Source organism: Phalacrocorax aristotelis, chromosome 12 (genome assembly GCF_949628215.1).
Source record: "Phalacrocorax aristotelis chromosome 12, bGulAri2.1, whole genome shotgun sequence".
NCBI classification, from domain to species: Eukaryota; Metazoa; Chordata; class Aves; order Suliformes; family Phalacrocoracidae; genus Phalacrocorax; species Phalacrocorax aristotelis.
The window spans coordinates 917,201-944,416 of record NC_134287.1 but is presented as its reverse complement, the minus strand read 5'-3'; the positions used below and the strand labels follow the sequence as shown (position 1 = coordinate 944,416).

Sequence of the window (27,216 nt, the reverse complement as noted above, 5' to 3'; positions counted from 1 at the left end):
TTGGCACAATGGTCAACACTTAGATTGGTTCTCTCAAAGTGAAGGTGTTTCAATATTAGTTAGAATAGCAGCACGCAGGCAAACCCTCAGTGAAATTAGGGGGAGTGCTGGCTGGTTTAGAACTGCTGTCACAAATAAAGGCTTCAAGCTTTTATACTGACTTAAAGGTTTGTGAGGATGAAAAACTTCCTAGGAAATCATAATCAACTTCTGCTGCGGTACTTTCTCCAGGTCAGAGTAGCCCTTACATGAGTAGCTACGGCTGTGGTGTAGAGGACAATACCAGGGCTATTTTAAATGTAGCCATGCTATGGCAGCAGGCCCGATCATTGTGATCAAGGTGTGCTTCCACCACAGTTTTTCAGAGACTGATCAAAGGAAGGTTGGATACCACAGGGTCAATTTTGTCTAGCAGGAACTGGTTTGAGAATAAGGTAATATAGGACTGGAGCCATTGTAATGAGTTAAAAGTAGTAGCAAATAATTGAATACCAGAGTGTTCTGTTGGTTCTTGTATTCTTCATCGCACTTCTGGTTTTTCAATGCATTTTTATGTGTTGTTTTTTTCTCTCTGTGCATTTGTTCCTGGGGAAACATTTACAGAGAAAGTGCAGAAGCTGTGCAAGGACCCAGTTTTGCTTAAACTGATGCTGCATGAGAGTTGCGCACACCTGTACTGGGTTGCTAGTTGTCTCTTTAAGTTTTGAGATAAATGATGGAATAAAAAAAAACAAAACAGAAAAAGTTTTGTTCATCTGCAGAACACCCTCCCTTTCTGTTGGAGGGGAGCGTTCTTTCCCAGGTAGGCCTTAATGCTCTGAGCAGTGTAGATCCTAAAGTATGCCTAGCCAAATGAGTGGGAACTTACTGGCTCCTGCTGTTACCTTGCTTGCTGTTCTTCAATAATGAGATCGAATTGCCTTATTTAATTTCTTATCGTTGACCTAATTGTTCCCACTTCAGAGAGCACTTCCCTCTTATTACACTTTTCAAATACCTTTGAAGTCAAACATAATTTTCCAGCACGTGCTCCAGGTTAGCGCAGGTTGCAGGTAAATGTCCATTAGCTGAGACTCACACACTGTAGCAAACAACAGCTGAATAGCAAAAAGGGAGGGTTATCTCGGTCATATCAGTCTGGTAGTATGAGCTACAGCATCAGATAAAGTGCTTTGCTTTTCTTGCTTTCCTTTTACCAGCACCTCCTGCTGATTTTTGCAAAACAGTATTCTGAGTCGGCTGGAGTTGCGTGCAGGAGGGGATCTGAGAGCAAGGACTCTTGGAAGTGCTGAAAACCTGTTTGGTTTGTGTGAAGATTAAACTGCCTGGTTTGTGTGTGTGGTGTTATGCTGTTTTACCTGGGGAAAGAGTTAGGCTGTATTTCCTCTGTCTGAGGTCAGACAGTGGCAGCAGTAAAGGGCTGGTGGAAACAAGTCTGGACTCTCAGCAGTGTTTCTCTGCCTATGAACTGTGTGGACGCTCAGACCCTAGACAGTGAGTTTCATGCAGAGATTTAATCCTTTATCCTAGAGAGGTTCAGCTGACTAAAGTCTATTAACCTGTAATTTGCAGATCTCCCAACACCTAAAGAGTAGATGTTAGTTGACATATAAATAAGTTGTAATGCACTTATTCCACTCTCTTGTGTGTCCTCTCCCTCCTCCACCATTTTTATTCTCTTGAGACCAAGCTTTCAACACTGTCCTCATTGATTTTTTTTCATAGTTAATGTAAGAAATACCAGCCTCCTTGTCATCCTTGAGCAAACTGAGATAATTGTGCACAAAAATATAACTGCTTATAAAGTTCGGAGTTGTGATTTATGCCAACATGTTGAAGCCTTTGCCTTGAATAATAAAGGACTGGTCTCTGTAAAGAGGTAGCTTGCTTCATGTGCAGGGATACCTGGCACCTAGTGTTTGCAGATGTTTAAAGGGAGGAGGGTGTTATTACTTTTTGACAGGTGCCCACACATGGATATTTTAGCTGCTGTGTAGGGTCTGTAAGTCCTAATTCATCCTCTATATGTCTGTCTGTCTGCAGCTTGGTTGAGTTCCCTTCTGAGGCCTTAAACCCTGCAAAGGGAAACTGAAACTCTGAATAAATATCTTTTAGCTACTAATTTCTGACATCTAGGAACTACTTAACCCTCTTCCCGCTAACCCTTCCGACCAGCTTTCACCAACAGCCTCAGGAAAATCTGGGGACCTTTCCTGTGGTACCCAACATTTGTGTGCACCCCCTTCTTGTCACTTCTGTCTCACTAGCCTGGTTTTGCAGCAAGTGAAACAGAAGGTGTCACTGATGAAGCCAAGAACAAGGTCTCAATTTTTGTACATGGGTGAGATGTTAGGTCTCCTCTGTGTGCAAGAAGAGGGTAGTGAGGTGGCAATCATGTCTTCTAAGGAGTACTAATTGGTTGATGAATTTAACTACATTGACTGTGTGAGAAAAAACAAACCCTGCAGTATCCTGTGGCACTACTGGTTTAGTAGTCCTGAAGAGCACAGCCAAAACTGGGAAGACAGTGTTCCCTCCACAGAGAATGAAAGGAACTTTGCACCCCCTTCACATTCTCTTTGCCCCCAAATCCATGGAGTAGTGGCTTCTCTCTGGGCCCGTATTTTTCAGCAGTTCATTTCTGAAAGCTATGTTAAAAATAATCAAGGTGGCTGCAAGGTGGAAAAATCACTCTACAGAAAAATACAGGTCTGTAGTGCTGATTCTTTAGGATGCTCAGATGTCAAATCTGTGCCTCCATGTAATGCAGCGGTACTTAAGTGAACTTTAATCTGCTCACCATCAACCTAATATAGCTCCAGCAGCACGCAACCTGGCATGAACTGCAGAGCTCTTGAGAAGCTGTTGGTATGGTTAGTCCACTCGGCATGCACTATTGCTGGGGCTATGCTGGAGGTGTTCTTCTGAGATTAAAGCTTGGTTGGGTGCATCACATGACTGTCAGTGGGTCCTTTGTCAAGTATTGTTTAAAAAACCCTGCAACATTCTAACAAAGCATAATCTTGCTAGCATTTTCTTCTCCCTTTCTCATAATCTTCTCAGCTTTGCAGGAAAAAGATAAGAAAGGTCAGCAAATATAAAAAAAATATTTATAGAGAAATATTTTGTATTACATGTAACACAAATTTTCTAGTTTACATAGTAATAGACATTTCATGATATGCCTCAAAAATTCACTTATATCAATAAGCCTCAACAATTTATTTCTATCACTCTTGGTTTTAATATCATTATGAGCATGGTTACCTAAGATTTTATTTTAATTTTAGGATCAGTTTTAGGGTTACAATGAGGTTGACCCTTTGGTTTTTTTTTTTAATCAGAATTCTTCATGTCAAACACTGACTTAACAAAATATCCTTCTCTATGTTTGCTGTCTCTGCTTTCTCAATACTAAGTTATCATCTGACCCTCTAAACACCTTCCAGTCCAACTAATTAACTCAGCCAGCTGTTTTGACTTTTATCCAATAAGCAAAACAAATATTATCTTCTGTGTCATGGGCAAACTGCCCTTAATGTCTTGTTTTGCCAAGTCACAGTTTCCACTTCGTCTGGCATCTCAGGAGCCCTGTGCAGAGGCCAAAAGCTTCACCTGGCCAACACACTCTCAATAACAGCTAATCTTCAGTGCTTGCTTGGAGCCTTGTCAGAACTCCCTAATTAGCAACGTTAGTCACCCTCAAGTGTAAGCGACAGGCAGCCGGCAAAGATTTGTGCAGAGTGGGCTGAACGTAGCAACTTAGGAGCCTTTTTTGAGGCAAATGTCTGGTCAGTTGCCTAGCTTCCTCTTTGATTTTCACCATAAACCAAAGGTCCAGTCAGAAATACCGTATCATTTTATTATATTATATTACATTGTTCCACATATTTAAGGGCATAATGAACAGGTTCATCTTTCTGATTTTTTTCAGATGTAGAGATGCTTCAGTCCAAACCAGACAGTCCAGTTGCTAGAGATGAAGTTTCTCTAACTACAAAAGACTCAATGCTCCGCAAGTTTTTAGAAGGTGAGACCTATTTGGGGAGAGGGATGGCAGTAGCACAGCTAAAGCAATTAAATGGAACTTGTGGTTTCTCCATGATCTGCTAAGGACAGGAGCTAGTCCGTGCTGTTTGGCATGGACAGCTTTGCTTTAGTGGGTACAAACAAGGCACAATAGGGAAAAGTAGCTTGTGAGTTGATTTCACAAATGTGGTTAGTTTCTCACCAAAGAGGAGGAGAGATTTCTAGTTCCAGTCCCTGCCTACCACTGAATGCAAGCACACAGCTGGTATCTATTAAGGAATGGCTGTCTTGTGTCCTTATCTGGTGGGAATCAATTCTGGTGTCCTCATGTGGATGGATGCAGGCTCCCCTCATGGGCAGAGGCTGAGTATAAAGTAGAGCAGCACAAGCTAGTGATGAATTTTAATGTAAATACTTTATTTGAAAGCCCATCCATTGAAAACAGCAGCCTGAAAGAGGAAAAGAACTGCTGGATCGCAAACCTGATCTGCGCTCTGCCTCTTCAGTGCTCCCTCTGCCTTCTCTGACCAAAGCCAGACCTTAACTCCATGCTATCCCCACTGAGCATGACTGAGTTCTCCAAGCCTTTTCCCGACTCACCATGTACCATTGGACACAGGCTCACTTTTTGTGGGTGACCCAGCTGGAATCAGAGCAAGATTAAGTCTGGGGCTCTTAATATCTTGTTCTGTTTTCCCTGCCAACACCCATGCTCTGGCAGACCCATTGCAGACTCAGCTAGGTGTTACAACATCACTAAAGGAAAGTCAGTCCAGGGTATTCACTTGTGACTTGGTAACAGAGTAGGGAGTTAGTCTAGGGGCTCTTAATTCTTTTTGCTAGCATGCAAACAGAGGGAAAATAGCTTTTAAATCAAGTGTGACAGCATTTGATGATTTTGCAGTCATGTTAGGAGTAAGACTAGAATAGAGATTATGAGGTGGTATAATGGTAGCTGGGCTTGTTACGTACCGACGTACGTACCCAGCTCCTTCTGAGACACATTGTTCTGAGATGAAATATGTTGTCAGCTGATGGTGATTGCTCATTTCAGACAAAGGAATAATTCTCGGTAGTACTTTGCTGACCATCACAAGTAGCTTTTGGAAACCAGTGCTCTGTTTGATTTGTTAACTCTTATATGTTAATTAACTGGCATTAATTGAACTAACTCTTCCTTGAGTTCTTAAAAACAGTTATGAGATTTTCCACTATGGTTTCTTCACCAAAACAGGTGGTACAGGCTTAGTGGCAAACGCTTACATGCTAATAGATGTTAATGACTTTATCAAGTCCTATTTTGAAGGGCTTTGGCACTTCAGATCGCTGCAAAACTGAAAGTTTTTGCCTGTGAAATGGCCAGCTTGGTAAGAATGTGGTGCATAGCGCATCTGGAGGGATCCAGTGTTCAGTAAAGTGGCCAGGTTGTTTTTCTTACAAACTCTACTCTGCTGTAGGCAGTAGCATGGATGGGCCAGATGCAGAGGAAGGAGTTTACCAGCGGTATGGTGAAGATGTATACTACTCAGTGGAACAAGATACTTTTCCACAGGAAATGGCTAGCAGACCTCCAGTTCCTGTTCCAAGACCAGAATCCAGCTCTCCACAGACGGACAATGAGCTGTACATCTCCAAAAGTGAGTTGGGTACCAGAAGCAAAACTGTAGATTAGTTAACTGTAGAATGGCCTTGACATGGGCTCCAGGTGCCAGATAACCACTGAAAAAATCTACGCATTTTTGAGACCCCTGGATTATTTGGCTCTGGAGCTAGATGACTTTGAGGTCCAATTTCAGATCTGATTTTCATCTTCTGCCTACTCTGGGAATGTTGAGGATGTTGTATACTGAGGTCTTGGCCTGAGCTTGCTCTTAATGAAAACAGTAGGACGACAGATTGCCCCCAAACAGTAAAAACAAATTAAACTAAAGAGGAAAGATCCTGATGTTATAAGGATGCAGTCAAGCTAATAGATTGAGACATTGTTCCTCTATAATGGTATCATCAATTCAATAGCATTTGCATAGGACATGATTCTATACCTCCATACCTTCCTCTGAGGTGAGGTTTAATTGAAATGGAAGAAAATTGTGCCTCCTAGTTTGCTAGGCAGTTTTGGAAATCTTGGTCGAATTTTACAAACATTCTAACAAAAACTACAGTAACATGTGGGAGAGTAATTTCAGTGACTCCTCTTTCCCCCATGACAGGCCTGTGGGGAAAGCATGTCGATTTCTTTTAGAGGTCGCTGATCTAAATTCTTTGAGGTCAATAGGAGGGGAGTTCTACTATATAACTCCTTATCTTGTTTTCTTCAATGGACTTTGTAGGGTAACAGAGGCTGTAACGCAGTGCAGAATTGTGTATGCTTCCCATATTCATCCTTGCTATTTCTGTCTTCATGAGATTCGTTTCAGTATCTAAAGAGTGTTTGTTTTACAGTTTTTGCACAGAAAGCTCAAAGACCTGAGAACCTCTATGTCCCTAGAGGAAGGGTTAAGAAAGGTAAGTCAGAAGTTCACCCTGAAAATCTTTCCAGTAATCCAAAAGCAAATCGGCTGAGGATAGCTTCATTTGTGTGAAATGCTGTCAGAATAGTCCATTTTACAAGGCTCTGGGTCCTATGTGAATGACCCAACCTTTCTGACCTTCTATGACATTGGAAACTTCTTATAACTGCTGGGTGTGAGGTGGGTACCCTTTTATCACATACTGTACATATCTTCTGCCTTGGAGATTATCCTCAGTCGTGTTCATAATGATCACTGAAGTCTTTTTTTATGTTGTGGCCCATATTACTTCATGGAGTCAACGTTCCACTTTTGATCATCTGGATGTAGCCAATCCCTGTTGATGATTATTTCCTGGAATTTAACCTTTAGTGAACTTCTTGCCATTGATCTCTGCGCTTCCAAAACTGTACTCCTTATTCTTTCATCTCTTTTCCCTGTGCGCTATCAGTGTGCCAGGAACCACACCTGAGCTTTTATCTCATGCGTTTGGGGACTCCTCTTTATGTTGCAAATGAGTTACAAAGAGCCAGCATCAGTAGGATGAGTTCTCACGTTTCCCTTTCTGGAGGTATACTCACAGATTACCTAAGAAGAGCCTAGCTTTGTGACTGCCAAGGTGAAAGCTCTGTTTTATGGATTGCTGAGAAGAGAGGGATTTTTGCAGTGAGGAAGCAGAGCACTTTAAGGAATACGTTTTGTGCTATTCACTTAAATTATGTTTTTAAGAACCGAGATTATCCCTGGGACATATTTGCATACGAGGCTACCCTTCAGCTGGGCTTTTAGCCCTGACAAATGGCAGGATGGCATAAGGACAAAACACTATTCTGGTTAGGGAAACATTCAGCCTGTAATATTGATTTCTTTTTTTTTCATCTCTGCTATCTCAAGAGTACTTGAGTTTCTTTGTATTTGGTGAGGAGAGTAGATGCTACAAGTTCAGTAACATTTTTGGTGTTCTTCTCTCTTCAGAGACAATAGTCAGGCCTGTAAGGGAACTGTCTCAATCAAGCATATATGATCCATTTGCTGGAATGAAAACTCCAGGTCAACGGCAGCTGATTACATTACAGGAGCAAGTGAAAATGGGCATACTCACCGTTGATGAAGCTGTACTTCATTTTAAGGAGTGGCAACTGAACCAGAAAAAGAGATCAGAATCATTCCGGTTCCAGCAGGTACAGGCTTATTCCACTGTTTAAGAAATACAGCTGTCCCTCTAGGTATATATCACAAGCTGTTCAGTGGGGGTACATTTCTTTCCTGGTTGGAGCAGGAAGACTGCTAACAGTGCCCCAGCTAGCAGAGTCCTCCCATGACACGGAGGGGCTGTTCATGTAGCTGCAAGCAGGTAGCTGTTTTAAAGATCTGTTTGTCTTGCCGTAGTATTGTTAGGTTTTGGAGACTTGTACACTAGGAACTGGGTGAAATCCAGTTGGCTAAATTACCTTTCTTGAGGTCACCTAGCACCTACCTACTGGCAGGGACTTCCGTGCTGAACATTTAGCTTGTCAGTTCTTATCCATTTCAGGTCAGAGAAGGCTTGGTGTCTTGGGTGGTGTATTGGCTTTACAGTCCTATCTTGTAGATTGTCTGATCCCTCTGTGGATGTTTGATGGCTCTGGGACTACCTGTTCTTTGCAGCTGGGCAGGGTCTAGCAATAATCATTAGTGAAAGCACAGTGTTTGCGTGGCGTAGCTGAATGAGGGAGTCACTATGTTGGCAGCAGCAGCATAATGACTGGTGGAACCAGCAGTCATAGTTTAACATTTCCATTCTCAAGTTAGAGCGGGGCTTCCTTTTTAAAACCACTGCCTACTTCTTTTGGAGCCTTTTGTTCATGCTGTGGCAGTCTGCTCTCACGCTTGAGGTGCTGGTCTCCGCTGTGTGATGCTGTTTTGGAAGCTGTCAAAACAAAGGCAAGACTTTTCTCCTCCTGATTCTCACTTGGAAAGGTCCTCTCTACCCAGAAACAGTCAGAAGAATCCCTTCTTCTGTCAATAAAGAACGCAGTGCTACTTTAGTAGATGGTTGTAGCAGAGATGAGGTGGCATACCCAATCCCACTAGCAGCTTTCGAAACCTCTGCTCCAGATCTTGCCATGTGGTACAGCAGTTGTTCCATCTGCTTTTCGCCTGTTTAGGGGTTTCCTCCTCTTACATGGATGCTGCAACACAATGGTGAAGAGTCTTTGCTCCCATTACATTTCCAGGTGTCCCCTCTTGCTTCAGTGGGGACATCCTGAATTCTTTCTGAACTGTCCCTCCCACTCTGGGATGCGTGGCAGCCTCCTCTGTCCCTGCAGTCAGAATTACCTGTTCATTAGTACAGAAAGGACTGTGCAGTTATATGATTGTGGGTCTTGTTTCTTTGCTGGTGCCTGTCACGATCCACTGTTGGGTTGAACAGTTTGGCAGAGGTTAAACCCCCTTGCTTTCCAACCGACCTCAGATAATTCTGGGAGGTTGGGGGCGGCTGGGCTTAGCTTCTGATTAACTCCAAAGTTTTACCGTGACTAGGTTCCTGTTACATTCTCGGGAACAGAATTAAGTCTCAAAACGGAGTCAAGTGCCAAGTCGCTTTATTTGGCCAGAAATAGATACAGGAGAGAAAAGCAAAGAAAGAGGAAAAAAGAAAGGTGAAAAAGGGAACGAGAGAGAGGGAGGGAGGGAGGGAGTGGGACTGTTGTGATAGCTATCACCACAGGTCTGTGGCAGTCTGTCTGGTCCAGGCGGGGAGTCCGGGTGTCCGATGTATCTTTGAGGCCGGTGGAGGGGGAGATGTTCCAGAACACGCCCCCGTCGTCTTTGCTGGTTTCTCCTTTTATAAGGCTGCTCTCTTGCATAGTCAGTAACTGTTCTGCGTAGCCCTGCCTCCCACTTGGCGGTGGGGCGCATGCCCAGTACTGTCGCTAGAAGGTGCTTGAAAGTTCTAGAGGGTCCGACCCCCCCCGTATGTTGCCAGTCGGCCTTGGGCCCAGGCATACGCGTGGAGGACGAGTACTCTGAGATAACGGGGCACCCATTCCTGTCGGGTCGACCCTGGTGATTAAACTGTTCCATTCAGCTGCCGTAGTGATCAGGCTTTAGTAGTGAAACTTGCCTGCCAACAATGTTGAGACAAGTTTCTAGTCCCTGACAGTCCCAGTGGAAACAGAAAATAGAGGGAGTTCTAAACCAGATGTGCTGCTTATCCGCAACTGCCAGTGAGGCTGTGAACTTGACCTTAACATACACAATGAACATCTGAAAAAACTTGGCTTCTGAAAGGCACACGTGGATTTATGAAGGGAATAGATTAAAACCTGTTGACACGGTTTGGACTTCAGCCAGGTCTAGCAGGCTTTGTTACAGCTTGGTTGCAAAGTTAGCTGAAATATAACATTTGTATACGTATATGAGAAAGCTGGTCATCCTCCTTTATCCAAAGCCCTGAAAAGAATATCTTGTGATATTTTTAGGAAAATCTGAAACGGCTACGAGACAGCATAACCAGGAGGCAAATGGAGAAGCAAAAAAAAGACAAAAGTGCAGGTAACAATCTCTGGTTCTGTCATTCTCTGGTAATGAAGCAGCTAATAATATTAATAGCTTCTTCAGGCAGAAATGTCTCCATGTGTATTAGTTTTGTGCTATTTTAATATTCCCATTTATGTACCTGTTGGCTAAAACAGAGAAGTTGCTTTACTCCTCAGTTTCCCAGACCGAGGAAAGGATGCCCACATCTGTGGAGTTGAGTCTTGATTCATTTGTGTACAGTTACGACCACTGTTATGTGACTGAGTTTAACTTTGTTCTTGGGTGCAAAGCTCGCTCTCAGAGGCTACACTTGCATAGACCCTTCTGAGCTGTTCATTTTTCCTTCTAGATTTGGAAATTACAGAACCCATTCGACATTCTCATAATACTTTGGGGAAACCAGAATGTGGAATATATGAATATGCCCCCAGGAAAAATGTTTTCCCACCAAGAAAGGAGTTAAAGCGAGGAGACTGGAAAACAGAAAGCACATCCAGCACAACGAGTAAGCAAACCCCGAGTGTCACCCTCTCTACAGGAAAGCTGGATGGAAAATACTTCCCCAGTCTGACTCTGGAGTCAGCTCGGGGGGCAGGACTTCTGTTCCTGAATCCCAGTACTGACAGCACCACCCCAAACCCTGCATGCCTCAGGCTGGCTATTCTCAAAACTGTAAAAGCAACTCCAGGTACATCAAGTGGTTTGGGCATTTGTGCCTGCATCTTTGCAGGAGGATAACCTGAAAGCTGGGCGAAAGATTCCTTTGAGCCTTCTCAGGGAAGGCGTGGCATCTGTCTTTGGTTCTTAAAAGTAGATGGCAGCTGTTGTTTTAGAAAAAAGGATGCTCCCTTGCTGTAACTCTCAGCAAGCAGCGTGCTCTGGGTCTGACGGGTGTAGTTATATTGCAGGCTGGGAACCAGTCTCTACAGGTGATTTCTTCAGTTGTTGTAGATAAAGGACAGCATTTTTCATTGGTAACTGTGGGACCTCTTGAGTGGCTTGGACAGTCTGCATGGTTTTATTATCTTTGGTTTATATTAGCTTTAATTTATGCAAATTAAACCCTGCATTCTCACTGGAACTGCAGACTGAACAATTCTTGCAGGAGCCATTAAGGTAATTTTGGTCCTCTGAAAGCAAAACTTGAGTCCCGGTGAGGTTACTACCTTTGTGGCTCTTGGCAAGATACAGCCGGCACACATCCAGAGGAGGTGGCAGAGGCAGCTGACTGAGCCAGGAACTTCCCTATAAGCAGCTGTGAGAGAAATGTTAACGAGCCTGCAGAGTTCCCATGGCATGATTGTGAGAATGGACCCTAACACAATATTTACCACGCTTAAGTGCTGCTGTTTGTACCAGCTGATAAAGAGACTAACCCCACCAAGGCTAGGGAGGGATTGCATCATACGAGAAAACCTCTCTAGCCTCCGTTTCAATGTGTAGGTTTCTGAATATTAGTGTTCCAGTATTGCACAGCCTTATAGAACACTGTATTTATGACTAAAACCAGCTGTAGCAGTGTAGGATACGTTTGTGAGTTGCTGTCCCCTTTAGAGATGGCATGAATTATTGCAAAAACGTTCCCTACTCTGAGTCCGTGCAAGTTAAACGGGTTGCATAAATGGTTGCAGAAGGTTGTTTGAATGAACTTGTCATTTTTAGCTCTGAAATATAAGAAATGTTCCTGTGATGAGTAAGGATTGTTGTGAGAGGAGGAGGGGGACAGCTATTGGGAACAATAACCTCTGCAGCAGTCACTTATTCCAGGAATGAATATGTGATAGTGCTTAGAGCGATCTGCCTCCACGCAGTTGCTAAGGATGTGGGGACTCATAATTTAAACACACATAAATGTTGGGTGTGTAGCACTTGTGAAAATACTTACCTGACTTGCCAGCTGATATTGGCACTGGATCCTTTCAGTTAGATTATGGCTGTATTTAACCAAAAGCTTTGACTTGGATAGGGCAGAAATTTGCTAGAAAGAAAGCAAAACTGAACAGTTTGGCCCCGTGATCTGTGTTGTATGAAATGCCATTGTTTGGATCCTGAACATGTGAAAAATAACATTGGAAAGAAATTAATCTAAACAAGCATTAAATGATGTGTGCAAGAGGTAAGCCTGAGGTTAGAAGGAGTCCTGAGTTACTGATTTGCAATTAAATCACCAGGATTTAATAATCAGTTTGTTTTCTCTTGCTCACTTGCTCTAGGTAGTGCCAGTAACCGTTCCAGCACTCGGAGCATATTGAGTGTCAGCAGTGGGATGGAAGGGGACAGTGAGGTAAGCTCTCACCTCTGCTATATACTGGTCCACGGTGCTTAAGGTACATGGCTTTGTTTTCACGTGAAAGAAAAGGAACTCAGGGATGGCATTGCATTTGCAGAGATGGCAAAATCTATCCGCTTCTGTTGCGAAGCTAACAAGAGCCAAATTCTGCTGGTCTGTAACCTCTTTTCTTCATTTTGTAGGACAACGAAGTCCCAGAAACAATGAGAAGCCGTAGCCCAGTTACCCACCAAGCAGAGAGGCTGCCATTCCCAGAAAGGCCTCCCAGAGTGCCTCCTCGAGGTGCAAGCAGGTAAAGCTAAAATGCAGCTCAAAGATGAGCTTTCGAAAGCGAAATATGTCTTTCAACAAAATCTACCAGACTATTATCTATAAACAGACGCTGTTAGGAACTGTAAGTTCCTTGTTGCTCATCTGTAGTACTGGGTGGAATTGGCTTCCTAGTTGGTAACACGCCTGTTGCAATGCTGTTACTACAGTTCACATGCTGCAAGGGGCAGCACTGTTGAAGCACATGACACTTGCATAGTAAGACTGACCCAGGTGGAGCAAAACCCTGCCCCTGGCAGAGATTTAGTACCTGATCCTCCTGAGAAGATCCTCTTGGAATATACAAAGCGTAGTGCAGGGGGAATTCCCTTTTGGCATTCCCTAGGATGTTTTTTTCTTTTTACAAGTTTCAGATCTCTTCAGAGCACACTCTGTTTACATGTATGTTTGGCCTCAAAGTAAGAACTGCACTAGTTTTGTAAAAGATGTTGAGGGGTTTTGTCTTGATTTGATCAGACTGCCACAAGCTTATGTAACTTGTAAACATTCCTTTAATCCACCCAGTGCGAGTCTATGAAGTCCAGGCCCCAGAGGCTTATCTAAGTACAGACGCCAATAAAATTCTCTAACTGTTAAAACAATAAATCTTAATGTGTAGGTTCAGTAAGTTGTAGAATCGTACAATCATTAAAGTTGGAAAAGGCCTCTAGGATCATCAAGTCCAACCGTCAACCCAACACCACCAGGCCTCCTAAAAGAAGCCCTGAAGTGCCATGTCTACACATTTTTTGAACACCTCCAGGGATGGTGACTCCCCCACCTCTCTGGGCAGTCTGTGCCAGTGCCTGACCACTCTTTCACTAAAGACATTTTTCCTAATATCCAATCTAAACTTCCCTGATGCAGCTTGAGGCCATTTCTTCTCATCCTATTGCTAGTGACTTGGGAGACCAACCCCCGCCTCACTCCAGCCCCTCTCAGGCAGCTGCAGAGAGCGAGAAGGGCTCCCCGCAGCCTCCTCTGCTCCAGGCTAAAACCCCCCAGCTCCCTCAGCCGCCCCCCAGCACACTTGTGCTCCAGACCCTGCCCCAGCCCCGCTGCCCTTCTCTGGACACGCTCCAGCACCTCAAGGGCCTTCTTGTCCCGAGGGGCCCAAACCTGAGCCCAGCATTCGAGGTGGGGCCTCACCAGGGCCGAGCACAGGGGCCCCATCCCTGCCCGGCTCCTGCTGGCCACACCAGTGCTGACACAAGCCCGGGGGCTGGTGGCCTCCTTGGCCACCCGGGCACTGCTGGCTCATGCCCAGCCGGCTGTCAGCCAGCACCCCCAGGGCCTTCTCCACCGGGCACTTCCCAGCCCCTCTGCCCCAGGCCTGGGGCGTTGCCTGGGGTTGGTGTGACCCAAGGGCAGGACCCGGCACTGGCCCTTGTTAAACCTCACACAACTGGCCTCAGCCCATCGATGCAGCCTGTCCAGGCCCCTCTGCAGAGCCTTCCTATGCTTGAGCAGATCAACATTCCTGCACAACTTGCTGTTGTCTGCAAACTCACTGAGGGCGCACTTGATCCCCTCCATCCAGTTCATTGATAAAGATATTAAACAAGGCTGGCCCTAAGACTGAGCACTGGGGAACCCCCCTTGTGACCGGCTGCCAACTGGGTTTAGCTCCATTCACCAGCACTCTCTGGGCTCAGCCAGCCAGTGTTTTATCAAGCAAAGAGTACACTTGTCTAAGCCTTGAGCTGCCAGCTTCTCTAGGAGGATGCTGTAAGAAAGTTCTGTGTGTTGGCTTGGCTCTGGCAAAAATATTGCTGGAATTTATCGGTAGTTAGTTTGAACAAAAGATTTTGAGTTTTTTGATCTCTTCCTACTGCTCTTCATCTAGTTTTCAGGACAAAGCTACTATACTACCAAACTTTTACTCCAGCCGAGTATTATAGCATCTCTTTCAGTAACAGTAGACTTACTGCAGCCGAATAGCAGAAGAAAGAACTTGGGCAGGAACAGGACTCTGGCACCTTGGCACCTGCTCTTTTGAGGAAACACTGAGAGCCTGTTTTTCTTCTTGTATGACTATTGCCTTTACAGTATTCTTAGATACGATGTTATTGCATGCAATGCGTTAATCCAGAACCCTATTCTCTACCATTTTTAATGCATTTGTATTCTCTGCCTTTTTTTATAGGCCTGTAAGCTGTGAAGGCTTTTATCCTCCACCTGTGCCCCCAAGAGGTCGCTGAACCTCTCAACATCTGCGGAATATGAGATTCTTCTGTTTCTGTGTGTGTTTGTACAGATATTTTTGAGTTGTCTTAAATTATTTATAAGTGGGAGCCAAATGTTTTCTTCCCCTTCCTCATCCCTAAAGCTCTGGTGACTTTTCCCATGATTTTCACTGAGACTTTTTGGCCTTCTATAACGTTTTTGCTTGGAAGAATTTTGGTGCTTTGGGACTTCAAGAAAAAGCATCGTGGTTAGGAAGGAGAACGCTGATATGTGTCTTGGCAGCCCTGCACCAACACAAAGTTTCCCTTTGACCAAGAAGGAACACAGATTTGTTTAGAAACTAAATCCTGATAAGTATTGTTACCAAAACCCTTGACACAATCTACAAGGACTTGGCTGTAAAACAGGCTTGAAAAAGTAAAGAAAATAATTTGTTCGAAGACTTTGTTTGAAGAACATTCGTTACAGCAGGAGCAGGTGCATGTACTGCTGTTTGGTGTGACATTTTGGGTACACACATACTGACCTTCCAGAAGGTGTAGAATCTCCCTCCAGCAATCATTAAACCATGGGAAGACGCGAAGTTGACTTTATTCAAGAACATATTGTGCGTACACCCTTGAAAATGCCTTTCCTGTTCCCCGTCCCTCCCTGAAGAGGACAGATGTTAACAAGGTGGTGTGCGTGCTGCATTTAACATGAAAATTCCCAAGGCTGCTGGTAAGGGACCTGCAGTATCACAAACCAACTGTACTTAAACCTTTTTTGGGGATGTTGTTACTTGAAATAACATGACTGATTTTGAGACTGATTCTGAGATGATTGAGACTGATGACTCTCAAATTCGAGGAGGGAATTGACAGCAATGCTGTGTTCTCTGTCTCTTACATGTGTTCATTGTAGAAGCAATATGAAGGCGTTTCACTTCGTGCTCTGGAATAGTCTAGTGAGTCTCCAATTATCAACGCACACACCTCACAAACAGCAGCTGTGTAGTTAGTGGGCTGCAGTGGAAACAGGCAGCCGGGGGGCTGGGCTCTGCTTGCTCTAGTCTTCCTTTCTAGCAATGTGAATCTGCAACAGCTGTGTCCAGCCTTTTTTCTGCCTGAGGGCTTACAAACTTAGGGAGAGCTTCCTGGTTTGGCTCTCTGTGTTCCAAATGCATGGAAAGCAGAAATTAATTTTGATTCCTCATCTCATGGACTCAAATGATGGCAGTGAGATGTTTTGGGGTGGGGGTTCTGTTGTTGTTCCGTTTTGTTTTTTTCTTCCAGGCCTTGCAATCTTCTGTGCGTGTCTTGTCCCTTGGGGGACAAGTATAAGGCTTGGGTTGTCCATGAGTGATGCAGATGGGAATTCTGTAAGGTAACATTCAGGGTGGAGAATTAAGCATCATTACCTAATTGATTTTCAAGCCATTCTCCTTCTTCCAGCCCTGAGAGGGACATAGATATATCTGTATTAGGTGATCTTTCAGGTACAGGTAGGGCATGGAAAGCTTCTGTCCAGTTGTGTAAGCTCCCTTTAATCTGTAAGGGAGCAGGTGATAGAGTTGTAGCTCCTTCCTCTTGCAGGGTGGCGAAGCCAATGCACAGAGCTGCAGGAGTGACAGACAGCAACTGGCACTCAGCCAGCACTGAGGGAAGGTGGAGAAGCCCCTGCCGCTCTCAGGGGTATAGGCATAAGCTAAATATCATCTACACGTTAAACTCATAGGGTATGACTCCAAATGCAGTTCATAAAGCCTCTCCTTTTGATGACAGAGGGATGCAGGTGTTGTGCTGCAGGCCTGCAGCTACAGAGCTGACTCTTTTTTTATATTTTTTCCCTTTTCTCCCTTTTTTTCTTTTTTTTTTTTTATAGGACCTCAGTGCCTTCTCCAGTAACTCTGCCACTTCAGGCCCTCACTGACAGTTTGCACTTTGTTCACAGTAGCCAGGGGAATGGTGAGGTGGGAGCTGCCTTCCTGTGCTCTTGGAACAGAACAGAGTTCCCAACACTCCTTGGTCAAACTGGAAGCAGGGAAGGAGGTTTTGGTGCTGAAATGAGGAAAATTTCAGTTGTTATTTCTAGTTATTAACATGGATAAGTGAAGGAAATGGGGTTAGAAGAAATAAACTAAAGAGGAAATTCAACAGCTTGGTTATCTTCAGCTGTCACACATGCTTTGGTTTGCACACAGCTCCCTGGTTTTGCTCAGACGTTCCCCATCTGCAGCATTAGTGCTGGATGCAGCCTGCGCTCCAGAGCTTGGAGCTGCGATGTGATAAAAGGAATTCGTCTGCTTCCACATCTGCCAGGCACAACATAAAGTAAAAATGTGGGATGTGGGGAAAACTGTAACGAGGCAGGAAGGGAAGAGCAAAATATGAAAAGGTGTCATGCAGAAGATTTCCTTTCAAAGCTTTTCGACTGAAGCAGCCCAGGGATCTATCTTCCTTAGCTCATTTTTAATTCTACACCCCCTGCATGCAATAGCCAAATGTATTCTGTGGGAGGGGGCCATCTGAACTGTATCTGAGCCTTTGCACAATCCTAATAACATGGCTGTGAACTAGATTGTTATTGCTAGTGCTGCAGTGAGATGGTTTATATCTGAGTTGCTGAGAAGTAGCTCGTAGGTGGCTTTTCAGTCCCTCTGCCATTTGCAGCTTCGATACTTCCTTAGTCTGACCTGACCTGTTATACAAAACCAAATGCTAGTGGGGCTCTGGTTTGGAGGAAGGGTGAGGCAGAGCTGAGTAATATTTTAACTGCACTCTGTTCAGCCCCTTCTGTGCTGCATAAGGGGGGGAAATTGAAGATGCCGCCGTAGCCTCAGGCATTCCCTTCTCACTTCCTCCTTGTAACGTCCCCTGGGTTAGTTAGGGATCTCACTGATCAGCGATCACAGCAAAACTGTCACCCTATCAAGGAGAAAGGGAACAGCTAAAATGGCTTCACTGTTAAATGCAGGTAAATAACTGAGACGCAGGCGTGACTTTCATCTCTCTTGCAGGCCATCAGAGATGCACCCTCTTTTCTGCCAAAACACGTGTTCGGCCTTGGTTTGTTTTCATTGAGTTGCTTTAATCCTCTTATAGCTCTGTGTTGGGAGTCCTTGTATGTGCAGACTCCAGTTGTGCTGGTGAACGTGCGGTGTGTGTTGCTTCTACCCAAGATGGGAAGTGCATGGAAACCGAAACTCAGAATCTGAGACTGGAGAGGACAACTGCATGCAGCCAGGTCGCTGGACACTCGAGAATATGCTTAGAGGGAGAGTGGGAATGAAGTGTGTTTTTGTTGAACATTACAGCTCAAGGACCAAACAGATAATAAAATTGCTGGTAAAAGGTAAACGGCCTGGCCACCTGTAGGGACATCAACAAAGCTCAGCTGGCAGCTGGCTGGCCCGGGGAGCGTGTTTGCTCTTTGTACAGCATGCCTCGCAAAACCTGCCACAGCAGATGGCTCTGGCTGGCCCTTTTGTTGACTGAGAGACTTGAGTACTGAATAAACTGAAGATGCTGATTCCTCCTCTCTCTGCCTCCCAAGGGTAAGCTACTCTGGTTTGGACTAAGATGCAATGACTAGAAAGAAACATATGGTGTTATCGAAGCTGTCTAGGTTTTTATTTTATTTTTAAATACAAACGGGTTTTGGATGGGTTTTGACAAGTACTTCTCTCTGCAGGGACCTTGCTTCTACTAAAATAAGCAGGAGATCGCGAACATAGTATCTGGAAAAGGCTTCATGTAAATGTAGCTCACTAAAATAGGCTCAGGGAAGGTAGATTATGTAAGACCACAAGCAGAAAAGCCTTTTAGTATAGGTACGATGGTCAGTGGCAAACAGGGAAATCTGTTCTCACATCATTCCTACAAAGCATAGGTGGAGCAGCTCCTGTGCTCAGCTTGTGGCCTCCACTGCCTGTCTATTTGTTGGCGTGTGCAATATTTGTGAAGATGATGTAGTCCTCCCCACCTTTTTTTCTTTATAAACATTATGCCTGAGATGCTCTGAAAATTGTTTCTGTATTTGTTCGGTTTAAAAATCAACGAAGGCTGAATACCGTGAGCTTTTTGGCTTGGTCGTTTTCTTTGGTTTGGGGTTTTTCTTTACTTAGGACTTGGAGCTTGAGGGAGTCGCAAGCTCACGCACAGGCCTGCAGGCTTTCTCTCGGCGGGGACCGACAGGAACCCGCCCGGCTGGGCGCGGCGGTGCCGCCCCGGGGTCCCCCCGCCGCCGGGCGCGGCGTTCGCACCTCTCGGGGCTCCTTCCGCTTCCACGAGCGCTGCGGAGAACAGGACCACTCGTTTTTGCGGCCGCTGGCCGCGCTGTTCGCCAGTAATTTTAGATTATTTCGCTGACCAATACGATATCATTTTAGCAGTTACAATAATGCAATCTATTTAACACTAGCGGATTCCCCACCACCCTGATGCCGCAGTCCCGCAAAGGCCCGCGGTGCCCAGGTGGGCCGCGCCCCCGCCGCCCCGATCGTCCCGCCCCGGCCTGGCCTTCGGCTCCCGCCGGCCGCCGTAGGCGCCGCGCTTCCGGCGTGCGGCCGGATGACGTGGCCGGGCGGAGCGGAAGTGGCGTCGCAGGTCGGCGTTGGCGGCGGGGCGCGGGCCGGCTCCGCGGCGGGGAGGCCCAGGCCCGAGATGGCGGTGCCCGGGCTGCAGCTCCGCGCGGCCGCCGCGCTCCCGCTCCCCCTCCTCCTCCTCCTCCTCCTCCTCCTGGGCCTGCCGCTGTGCGCCCGCGCCGACGAGCACGAGCACACGGTGAGGCGGGGCCCGGCCTCCCCCGGGGGCGCGGCAGCGATCGGGCCGAAGTCCCGACCTCCCCCTGCGGGCAGCGCGGTGCGGGGGGCCGGGGCGGCGGCGCTTGGCAGCAGGTGGGCGGCTCCCGCCCCGCGGGGCTCCCTCGCCGTCCGGGCTGTTGTGGTCGCAGCGGCCGAGTTTGAGCGGGATCGGCTTCCGTTTGGGGGGAGCGGGACGCCGGGGCGCGCGGGGAAGGCCCGCCGCAGCTGTCGGGTCCGGTCGGACTCCCTGTGCCTGCTGCTGGCGTGGCGGCCGCGGGGCCGGCGGCGGCGGCTGCAGCCCCGGGCTGGGCCCTGCCGTTCCCGGAGCAGATAAAGGCCTGGTAGGTGTGTGGCTGTGTTTGAGGAGCGCTGTCTGACGTGCGCGCTGCGGGAACGGGCGTTTCTTCCGGGAGGGTGTTTGAATTTCTTCAGAACAAAAGCACGCGCCGGAGCGCGGTCCCGCCGTGCCAGCCCGCCTCCGGGGCGGGAGAGGTGTCCTGGGCCGAGGCTGAGGAGCAGGAGCGGCGTGGGGGCTCTCGGGCTTGGAGCGCCCCAAGTAAAACGGGTGCATGAAGTACCGCTGACCGGGGCGCTCGCCTGTTGGCGTGAGGGCAGCTCTCTAAAGTGTTTGCAATCTCACCCAAAAAGAACACCGGGCAGTAAGTGCCCGTGCTTCATCAGCCTCCGATTTTGTATCGGAGCGTTGTTTCTCGTGGCTTTTGGGGTGGGCGGGAGGGTGGAAGTCTAAGCTGAGATGTGATTTCGGAGTGAGGCTTTCCTGAAAACCGTCGTTGTTTCCTCACAAGTGGAGTGGGTCAGTGTGGATGCGAGTAAACGCCCTGCCTGCCTGCCTGCCTGCCTGTCAGAACTTTTGTGCTCTTGAGCAGCAGGGCTGGTGAACACTCGCTCAGTTTCTTAACGCAGCTTTCTCTGGGTGCGGTATCATAAGCTTCATAAGTGTTTTTAATGAAACAGTTACATAGTGTGGATAGCTTTTGTATAAGCAGTAGTTAATTAGTTGCCTAATGCCATGCATTTACGAGACTTAAACTGTTTAGGATTGTTTTTATTTTTAAAAAGCTAACGGGATTTATCAGTGCTGCAGTTAGTGACAGAAAAGTTAATGTTGAGTACTTTGAAGGAGTAGATATGCTTTCAACTAGCTTAGGTCTGAGTTTCGTTGCTGATCCTGTATTTCAGGGTGAGGTCTCTGCTGGGGTGGGATGGTTTTCAGCATAGCACTTTGTTTTAAAGCCTGTTTGACTTGAGGGGTTTCTAATTATTCATTTAATATTGGTAGTCTTCTGTGGAAAAAAGTATTTCATAAAGCTGTCATTGAATTTATTGATTTTTGAGTTGTCCTTTCAAAAGTGAATTATTCTGATGGTTTTTAGGTCTTCTGAATGATTACCTAAACAATTACGAATGGAAATCACAAAATCTTTATGAAGGCTTGTCACTTTTTAATCTAAACTACTCAACTCTTCAAAATTATAACTCTGTCTCTGGGTTTAGTATTCTAGTTCATGTGATGTCCAGTTTAGTAACATCACGTGGTAGGTTAGGAATAGTTGCTGTAGGAAGACAGTTACCTTTTTCTGGAAGGCTGTTGCTTTGCTTAGGTATTTTGATACTTTAATATTGTACAGGAGATGGGAGCGGAAGCATTATTAGTATGAATGAGCCACAAACAGGGTTTTGTAGTAACACACTGTTTTTGAGATTAAGAACCTGAAGGAAATGCTTCCTAAATATTGTATTTCAATGAATTTCAGTTTTGAATATGGTTGCAGTTGGAGGATTAACCTTTCTATAACCAAAGTGCTTTATTACACTTTGGAGGCTCTGCTTGCTTTTGGGAAAGTGGAGGGGAAATAGTGGTACACTGATTCAGGACCTGGTAACTTCAAAATGTAAATTTTCACTAACTTTGAGACTTGAGCCCTGTTGGTAGGAATGCATACCATTATGCACTGCTGTTTCCTTATTAACACTTCACTGTGCAACTTCTTGTGCCCAAGCGCTTGTATGCCCAAGGTCGTATCTGGGTGAGGGTGTGTCTTTACCTCTTGTCGCAGTTTGCTTTTAAATACTGAAGCACAGGGCCTTATCTCTATTGAGTGCCGAATGTTTACAAGTGCTGACTTGGGTGTCTAATGCCCTGTGGTAGCAGGTTAATTTTTTGATACCTTTACTGCTGCTATAATACGTAGTAATATACAATATCCATAAAATAATACATGTGTGCTATAATATGTGGGTCTGTGTTAATTTAAATTGAGTCTTAATGTTTTATGTGTGTCCTTTTATTTTATAACTCTAGGACTACGTAAGCAAATATAAAAGGTAATTGTGAGACGACTCTGCAGGAAGCTCTAGGACTATAAGTATCAGTGTTTCTGGAGATGCTGGGTGTGGATTACTTCATTTGATCAACAGTTAAATCCTTACATTTTTATTAATCTTTGAAAATGGTGTCCGCATTTCTTTAGCAGAAGAGTAGTATAAATACAATTACAAGATAAAGACTTGCATATTTAAAATCAATAGTAAGTGAAGAGAAACTGGGAGTTGATGTAGCATTTAGAATCTTCATTATCAAAAGGCAGTGCAGCAGCGTAACTTCAGACCACAAGAGAACAATTTATCAGAAACTAACTGAAAACTTATCTGCTGATTCTTTGACTTATTTGCATGCTTCTGAGTGTGTCACATACCTGCCTTTCACCTGTGTTCTGATAATTGCACCATTTTTTGACAGTTGGCCTCTTACTTGAGGAAGCAATAGTATAGATGAGATACTGTTGGCCTCATCGCAATACGTGCTGATCCTGCAGAAGCAGGGTTGGTGGATTCCTGCCTGGCCTTTGCTTTCACAACTTCTGTTGCTAGACTTGTTGGAGTTGATGGTAAAATAGATGAACCATAAAACTGTTCTGAAATACCCTGGGGTTTTCATTGTGGGGGAATGGTTTAGGGAGTATGTAGCGTTTTAATTTTACTGTTGCTTCAATTTAATTATCAGTGCTCTGTAAGCATGGAAGTAACATGACAAACATTGAAAAAATAAACAAAACCCAGCCTATAGTGCATAGCAAAATTCCTAGTTTATAATGATTGAGAGAAGCGTTTTTGTTCCACTTCTAACCCGATGAAGTATGTTAAAGCCCTGAGACTGTAAAGCTTGCTTAAAATTCATACATAAAATTATGGAATTTGTACAGTATCTTTAAATTATCTTTTGCAGAAACACTCTAGAAAACATTTCAGTGCATGTAAAGCACCTCTTTGCGCACAAAGTTGTGTGCAGACAAGTAGCCTGATTCCTTTTTTACGTTCTCGTGGTTCCATTTTGAAGAGGTGAAATAAATGTCACGGAAGCAGGACATGGTGTACCCGAGCAACCTCGTGCATTGAGGAAGTGTAACAGTGAAAAGACTGCTTGTACAGTGCTTCAGACTGTGCTGCCAGTACAGTTGCAGCCATGTTTTGGTGAGGCCTAAAATTCAGAGAAAAATGACGAACTGTTCTATCAGAAGGAGAGCATGAGGCTGAAATCCACAATTTAATAGACTGTGGATGTGAGCCACAAAAACTGTACATTATCACAGTGCTTGATAGAACATCTTTAAGATACTGGGGACTAGAAGCCTGGGATATTACTCGCCTTACTTGCTGTCTTTCTTATTTCTTGTCCTGCTTCTGCAGCTTTGCTCTGCCAGTAACAGATAATGTTGATCCCCTTTTCCCCTGAAATATGTGCTGGTGTTTAAGGAGCTGCGCTCTGGAAAGCCTCACTCCAAACTTTAACTTGAGAAGAGCAGTAAAATTGCATACTTACTGAAAGAAACTATTTTGGTTTGAATTTATTTAGTGGAATCATCACATAAGAGCTAGTAGTTGGAATCCTCTCTGAGCCTCCATCATTCTTTTTGTAAAGTATTTTTCATGGTTTACAAAGAATAACAACCTGCCAGTCTCATATCCTTTTCTGCAGCCTTTCGTATACTGGCTTAATCTAACCTTAATTTTTTAATGGAATAAATAGTTTATTTTTAGGGCTACCATGCTAATTTCTAGGGTTGTGCAAAGAGAACGTTAAGCTGTGTTCCACATCACGAGTGCCCTATTGGAAAGAAAGATGCATGTACTGTGCTGAAGATAGTCTCAGTATTGCCATGCTTGGATAGGTTTTAAACCATACAGATGTATGGAAGTTTCATTTGTGTTAAGCCTCAAAGGGGCGCACAGACCTGAGTTTTCAGAGCCGTATTGCCATGAAAGAAGTTCACGCTTGGCCAGGTGAAACCGCGCAAGCTTCACGCCAGTTTAATATTCTGCAGGGGACTAGAATGGTAGTGTTGCCTTGTTGCCAGCATGGACGGGTTTAACGTGATTTTAAGCTGGCATGTGCACAGCATCTCTGTAGCCCAGTGCTCTGAACAGGCAGCGTGACCATGTTGTGCTGCTTTGGAACAGACATCCCCAGCCATGATGAGGGATGTAGCTGTTACGTGGTTGCACATGATGTGCAGACCGGTCCTCCACCACCTGGGTGGCAACTACAGGAAAGAGTTTCTGAAGGTTTGCCTCCCGTTAGTCAGATTGTACCAGCATATGTCAGGCGGCTTGGGCTGATGCGGAGACTTGTTCAGGCTGCCACTGGCTTTTTGCACAGTTGAAACACGTCATTATATACTCCATAGAGTTACTGAAATTACTGAGCCGATGTTAAGCTTAGTGCACAAAAGGATGCAAAGCGAAGCTTGCTACGCTTACAGAATGAGTACTATGGTTAAATAACTAAAAGGTATTTAAAATTGTGTTTTGCAGTCTTCTCTCATATTTGGAAGTAGTGAACTCTGAATTCTGGCACCATTACTAAGTTGTCAAATGGTTGTGCCTGTGAATTCCATTAGGATCTCTGAGGTATAGGCAGTATATTGTCCCTTCGTATGGTATCCATTGCTGAGGTATATAGAGATGGCAGCACCTTATTTGCTGACCTTTTATGCCTTGGCAGTAGCTGGTTTTTTTTATAATAGGACACTGGTGTCCGTCTTCTGACATGTGAAAAGCTGCCCTTCCACCACCTAATTGAGTGCAAATGAGTCAGGAAAGAGAATGAAGAACCAAAAACAAGTTCTGAAAGAGCAGTGCTTCAGTACAGCAAAATAAGTCCTTCATGTTAGGAAGGTGTTTGGCACTTGTTTTCGTAAGGGATAAAGATAAAATTGCATTGATGTGTAAGTGTAACTCTAGATGTTAGATTTATGTCACTCAAATTATCTGTAGTCTGCTCTGCAAGTCATTAATTTTAATTCAAATTATTTTACAATTTCGCATGTTACTTCATTACTGCTTGCCCCTGTTGCAAGCCTCGGTAGTTTAGATACAGCTGTAATTTTGTTTCTTTTCTAGAAGCCCTATAGCAGTGACAGGTCAAAGAGTAATTCAGGACCCTTATATGTGGAATGAGAGCAAGAAATTTTGATTTAGGTCTCTTACGATGACAGCCATTCTTGGTGAATTTAACTCGTTGGACGTGTGACATGGATATTCTTGCACGTTGCAGCCGACTTCCTCTTTTCTTTGTTCCGTACCTGTATCGATAGGGGAGTTCTTCATACATTTTTCATTGTTTTCTGGGATCTGTCAGAATCTCAGTGAGTCAAAATATTTTGCTTGCTGGTAAAGTAACAGAAGATAAGGAAACTATCAAACTTACAGACTCACAGTTGGTTATACAAGTTTTATGTTCCTGTATAACAATTTTTGAAAGAGACCACTGGACTGTTCATATCCTGTCTCATTCCCTGTGGGTTTTGACTGAGTTACTGCTGACTTGCCTGCTAAGGTTAACAGAAGGCAATAGAGTTTTGATTTGCTCTGTTGCATTCAAAGCTCGAAGGGTACAGTTGAACAGTTGCTCATCAGCCAATACCAGAACAGTAAAACCAAGAATTCAGGGTTCCTCTGTTTTGTCGTTTTGTCCGGCAGGTCTAAGGCTGACAGTTCCTGATGAAATGAGAATAGTTTCTTCAGTATGTTCTTTCTGCAGAGAAGGAAACTGGTGCTATAGAGCTTTGATATTGTGAAGGCAATGATGAAAACAAAACAAAACAAAACCAAACCCAAACCACCACAGACTTTAACTCTGAGTTCTTGCCACCAAAGCACCCTACCACTAGGGTAAGATCATAAGGATGAGATATGTCATGACAGCGAAACGTATTTAAATGTGAAAGCTCATCTTTGTAACTGTGAATGAGCAAAACCCAGCAAATGTAGGGAGAAGAAAATCTGTTTGAGTTGCTACTAGACACCACCATCATCCCCAAATTCAGGCCGAAGTTGCTTAGGCTGGGTTTCTTACTACAGTCCCCCTAATTTGGAGGGCACTGGTGGACTACAGATAGCTGCAACTAGGGGCTTGCTACTTGTGAGCGAGGTGTAGCCTGGGATGTCTGAGATACTGTGCTCATTTATGTAGCAGCCGTGAACAGCTTTCTCTTGTGCTCTTCTGGGATGGCTCTGAGAAAGGAGGAAGTAACAAACGTAGACTGACTTCTTTGCTTATGTTTGGTTTGGACCTTTTTCTCTCCAGAGCAGACTGATGGCTTCTTGGGGTCAGTGTGGGTAAACCTTCTAGGCCCTGAAGGAAGGGTAAGCATCGTGTGGATAAGAGAAAAGCAAAGACCAAATTAGTTATTGTAGTTGTTGTAATTACAATGTAGTTATATTATTAGATCAGAAAATGTAACAAGATTTTAAATAATATGTTCTTAAGAGGTTGGTTTCTGTCACTTGAAGGTTTTGTGGTATAGTTCCAAAAATGCAGAGGTCTCAGCTCCATATGAAGCGGGTCAGAAACAAGAAGCTAAGTAAAGCAGTGGTCAATGCTTGCTTTATTCGGGTACTGTCAAAGAGGAATTCACAGACCTAAGGATGTTGTCATATTCTATTACTGAAGGTTGTAGAGAGGCACAGCTCGGTTCATGTGTAAGCTGTTGCATTGCCAGGAATCATGCTAAACAGGGCATTTGACAAGTTAAGCCCATTTTGAGAAAGGGCTGGAAATATGTTCTGCAGCTGTTGGAGGAAGAAACAGATGATGTGCCAGGCACAACAGACTAGAAAGAGATATGGAGCAACTTGTCCCTTGCTACATTGGCAAGAGCTAGAGGCAGTATCATAGTGCAGATCCTCCACTGTGTGCTTCTGCTGCTGAGGGGGCTGGAACTGTAATCTATCTTTCTTTCTTTCTTTCTTTCTTCCTTCCTTTCTTCTTTCTCAACTTTCTTTGAAGTTGGTCAACACCTGCTGCACTGGTATAACCTTTCTTGTTGGTGGCAGAGAGGAGGAGCATATACTTTCTCTTGCTGTGTTGTTTACTCTTTCTTTCCCGTCATGGACATTCTTTACCTGTTAGAACTATTCTGAAGTACGTGCTCTGCAAACAGGTGGATTTGTGAAATTGGTAGGTGTTTGGTCTCTGCTGCAGCTCAGAATGAAATTAGTAAGATATTTTAAGTTTCTTGTTGGAGGCGGCTCATAAAAGAAGCTGGAATGACCCTTGTGTGTCT

At 44.7% G+C, this 27,216-nt stretch overlaps 2 protein-coding genes across 4 annotated transcripts in view; both read left to right on the top strand.

The window, feature by feature from the left end:
- Positions 1–15,426, top strand: part of PIK3AP1 (phosphoinositide-3-kinase adaptor protein 1) — a 51,675-nt gene extending 36,249 nt beyond the window's left edge. For all 3 annotated transcript variants that reach the window (XM_075108097.1, XM_075108099.1, XM_075108098.1), the window contains 9 exons: positions 3,935–4,030; positions 5,487–5,666; positions 6,472–6,534; positions 7,515–7,720; positions 10,004–10,076; positions 10,411–10,566; positions 12,275–12,345; positions 12,534–12,643; positions 14,807–15,426. In XM_075108097.1, the coding sequence (XP_074964198.1) occupies positions 3,935–4,030; positions 5,487–5,666; positions 6,472–6,534; positions 7,515–7,720; positions 10,004–10,076; positions 10,411–10,566; positions 12,275–12,345; positions 12,534–12,643; positions 14,807–14,861 (1,010 nt within the window). In that variant the 3' untranslated portion in view covers positions 14,862–15,426. The remainder of the gene's footprint in view (positions 1–3,934; positions 4,031–5,486; positions 5,667–6,471; positions 6,535–7,514; positions 7,721–10,003; positions 10,077–10,410; positions 10,567–12,274; positions 12,346–12,533; positions 12,644–14,806) is intronic.
- Positions 15,427–19,382: 3,956 nt separating this feature from the next.
- The window catches only part of TM9SF3 (transmembrane 9 superfamily member 3), a 50,175-nt gene continuing 42,341 nt past the window's right edge, over positions 19,383–27,216 (top strand). Inside the window, exon 1 of the mRNA XM_075108100.1 lies at positions 19,383–19,610. Within this exon, the coding sequence (XP_074964201.1) occupies positions 19,398–19,610 (213 nt within the window). The 5' untranslated portion in view covers positions 19,383–19,397. The remainder of the gene's footprint in view (positions 19,611–27,216) is intronic.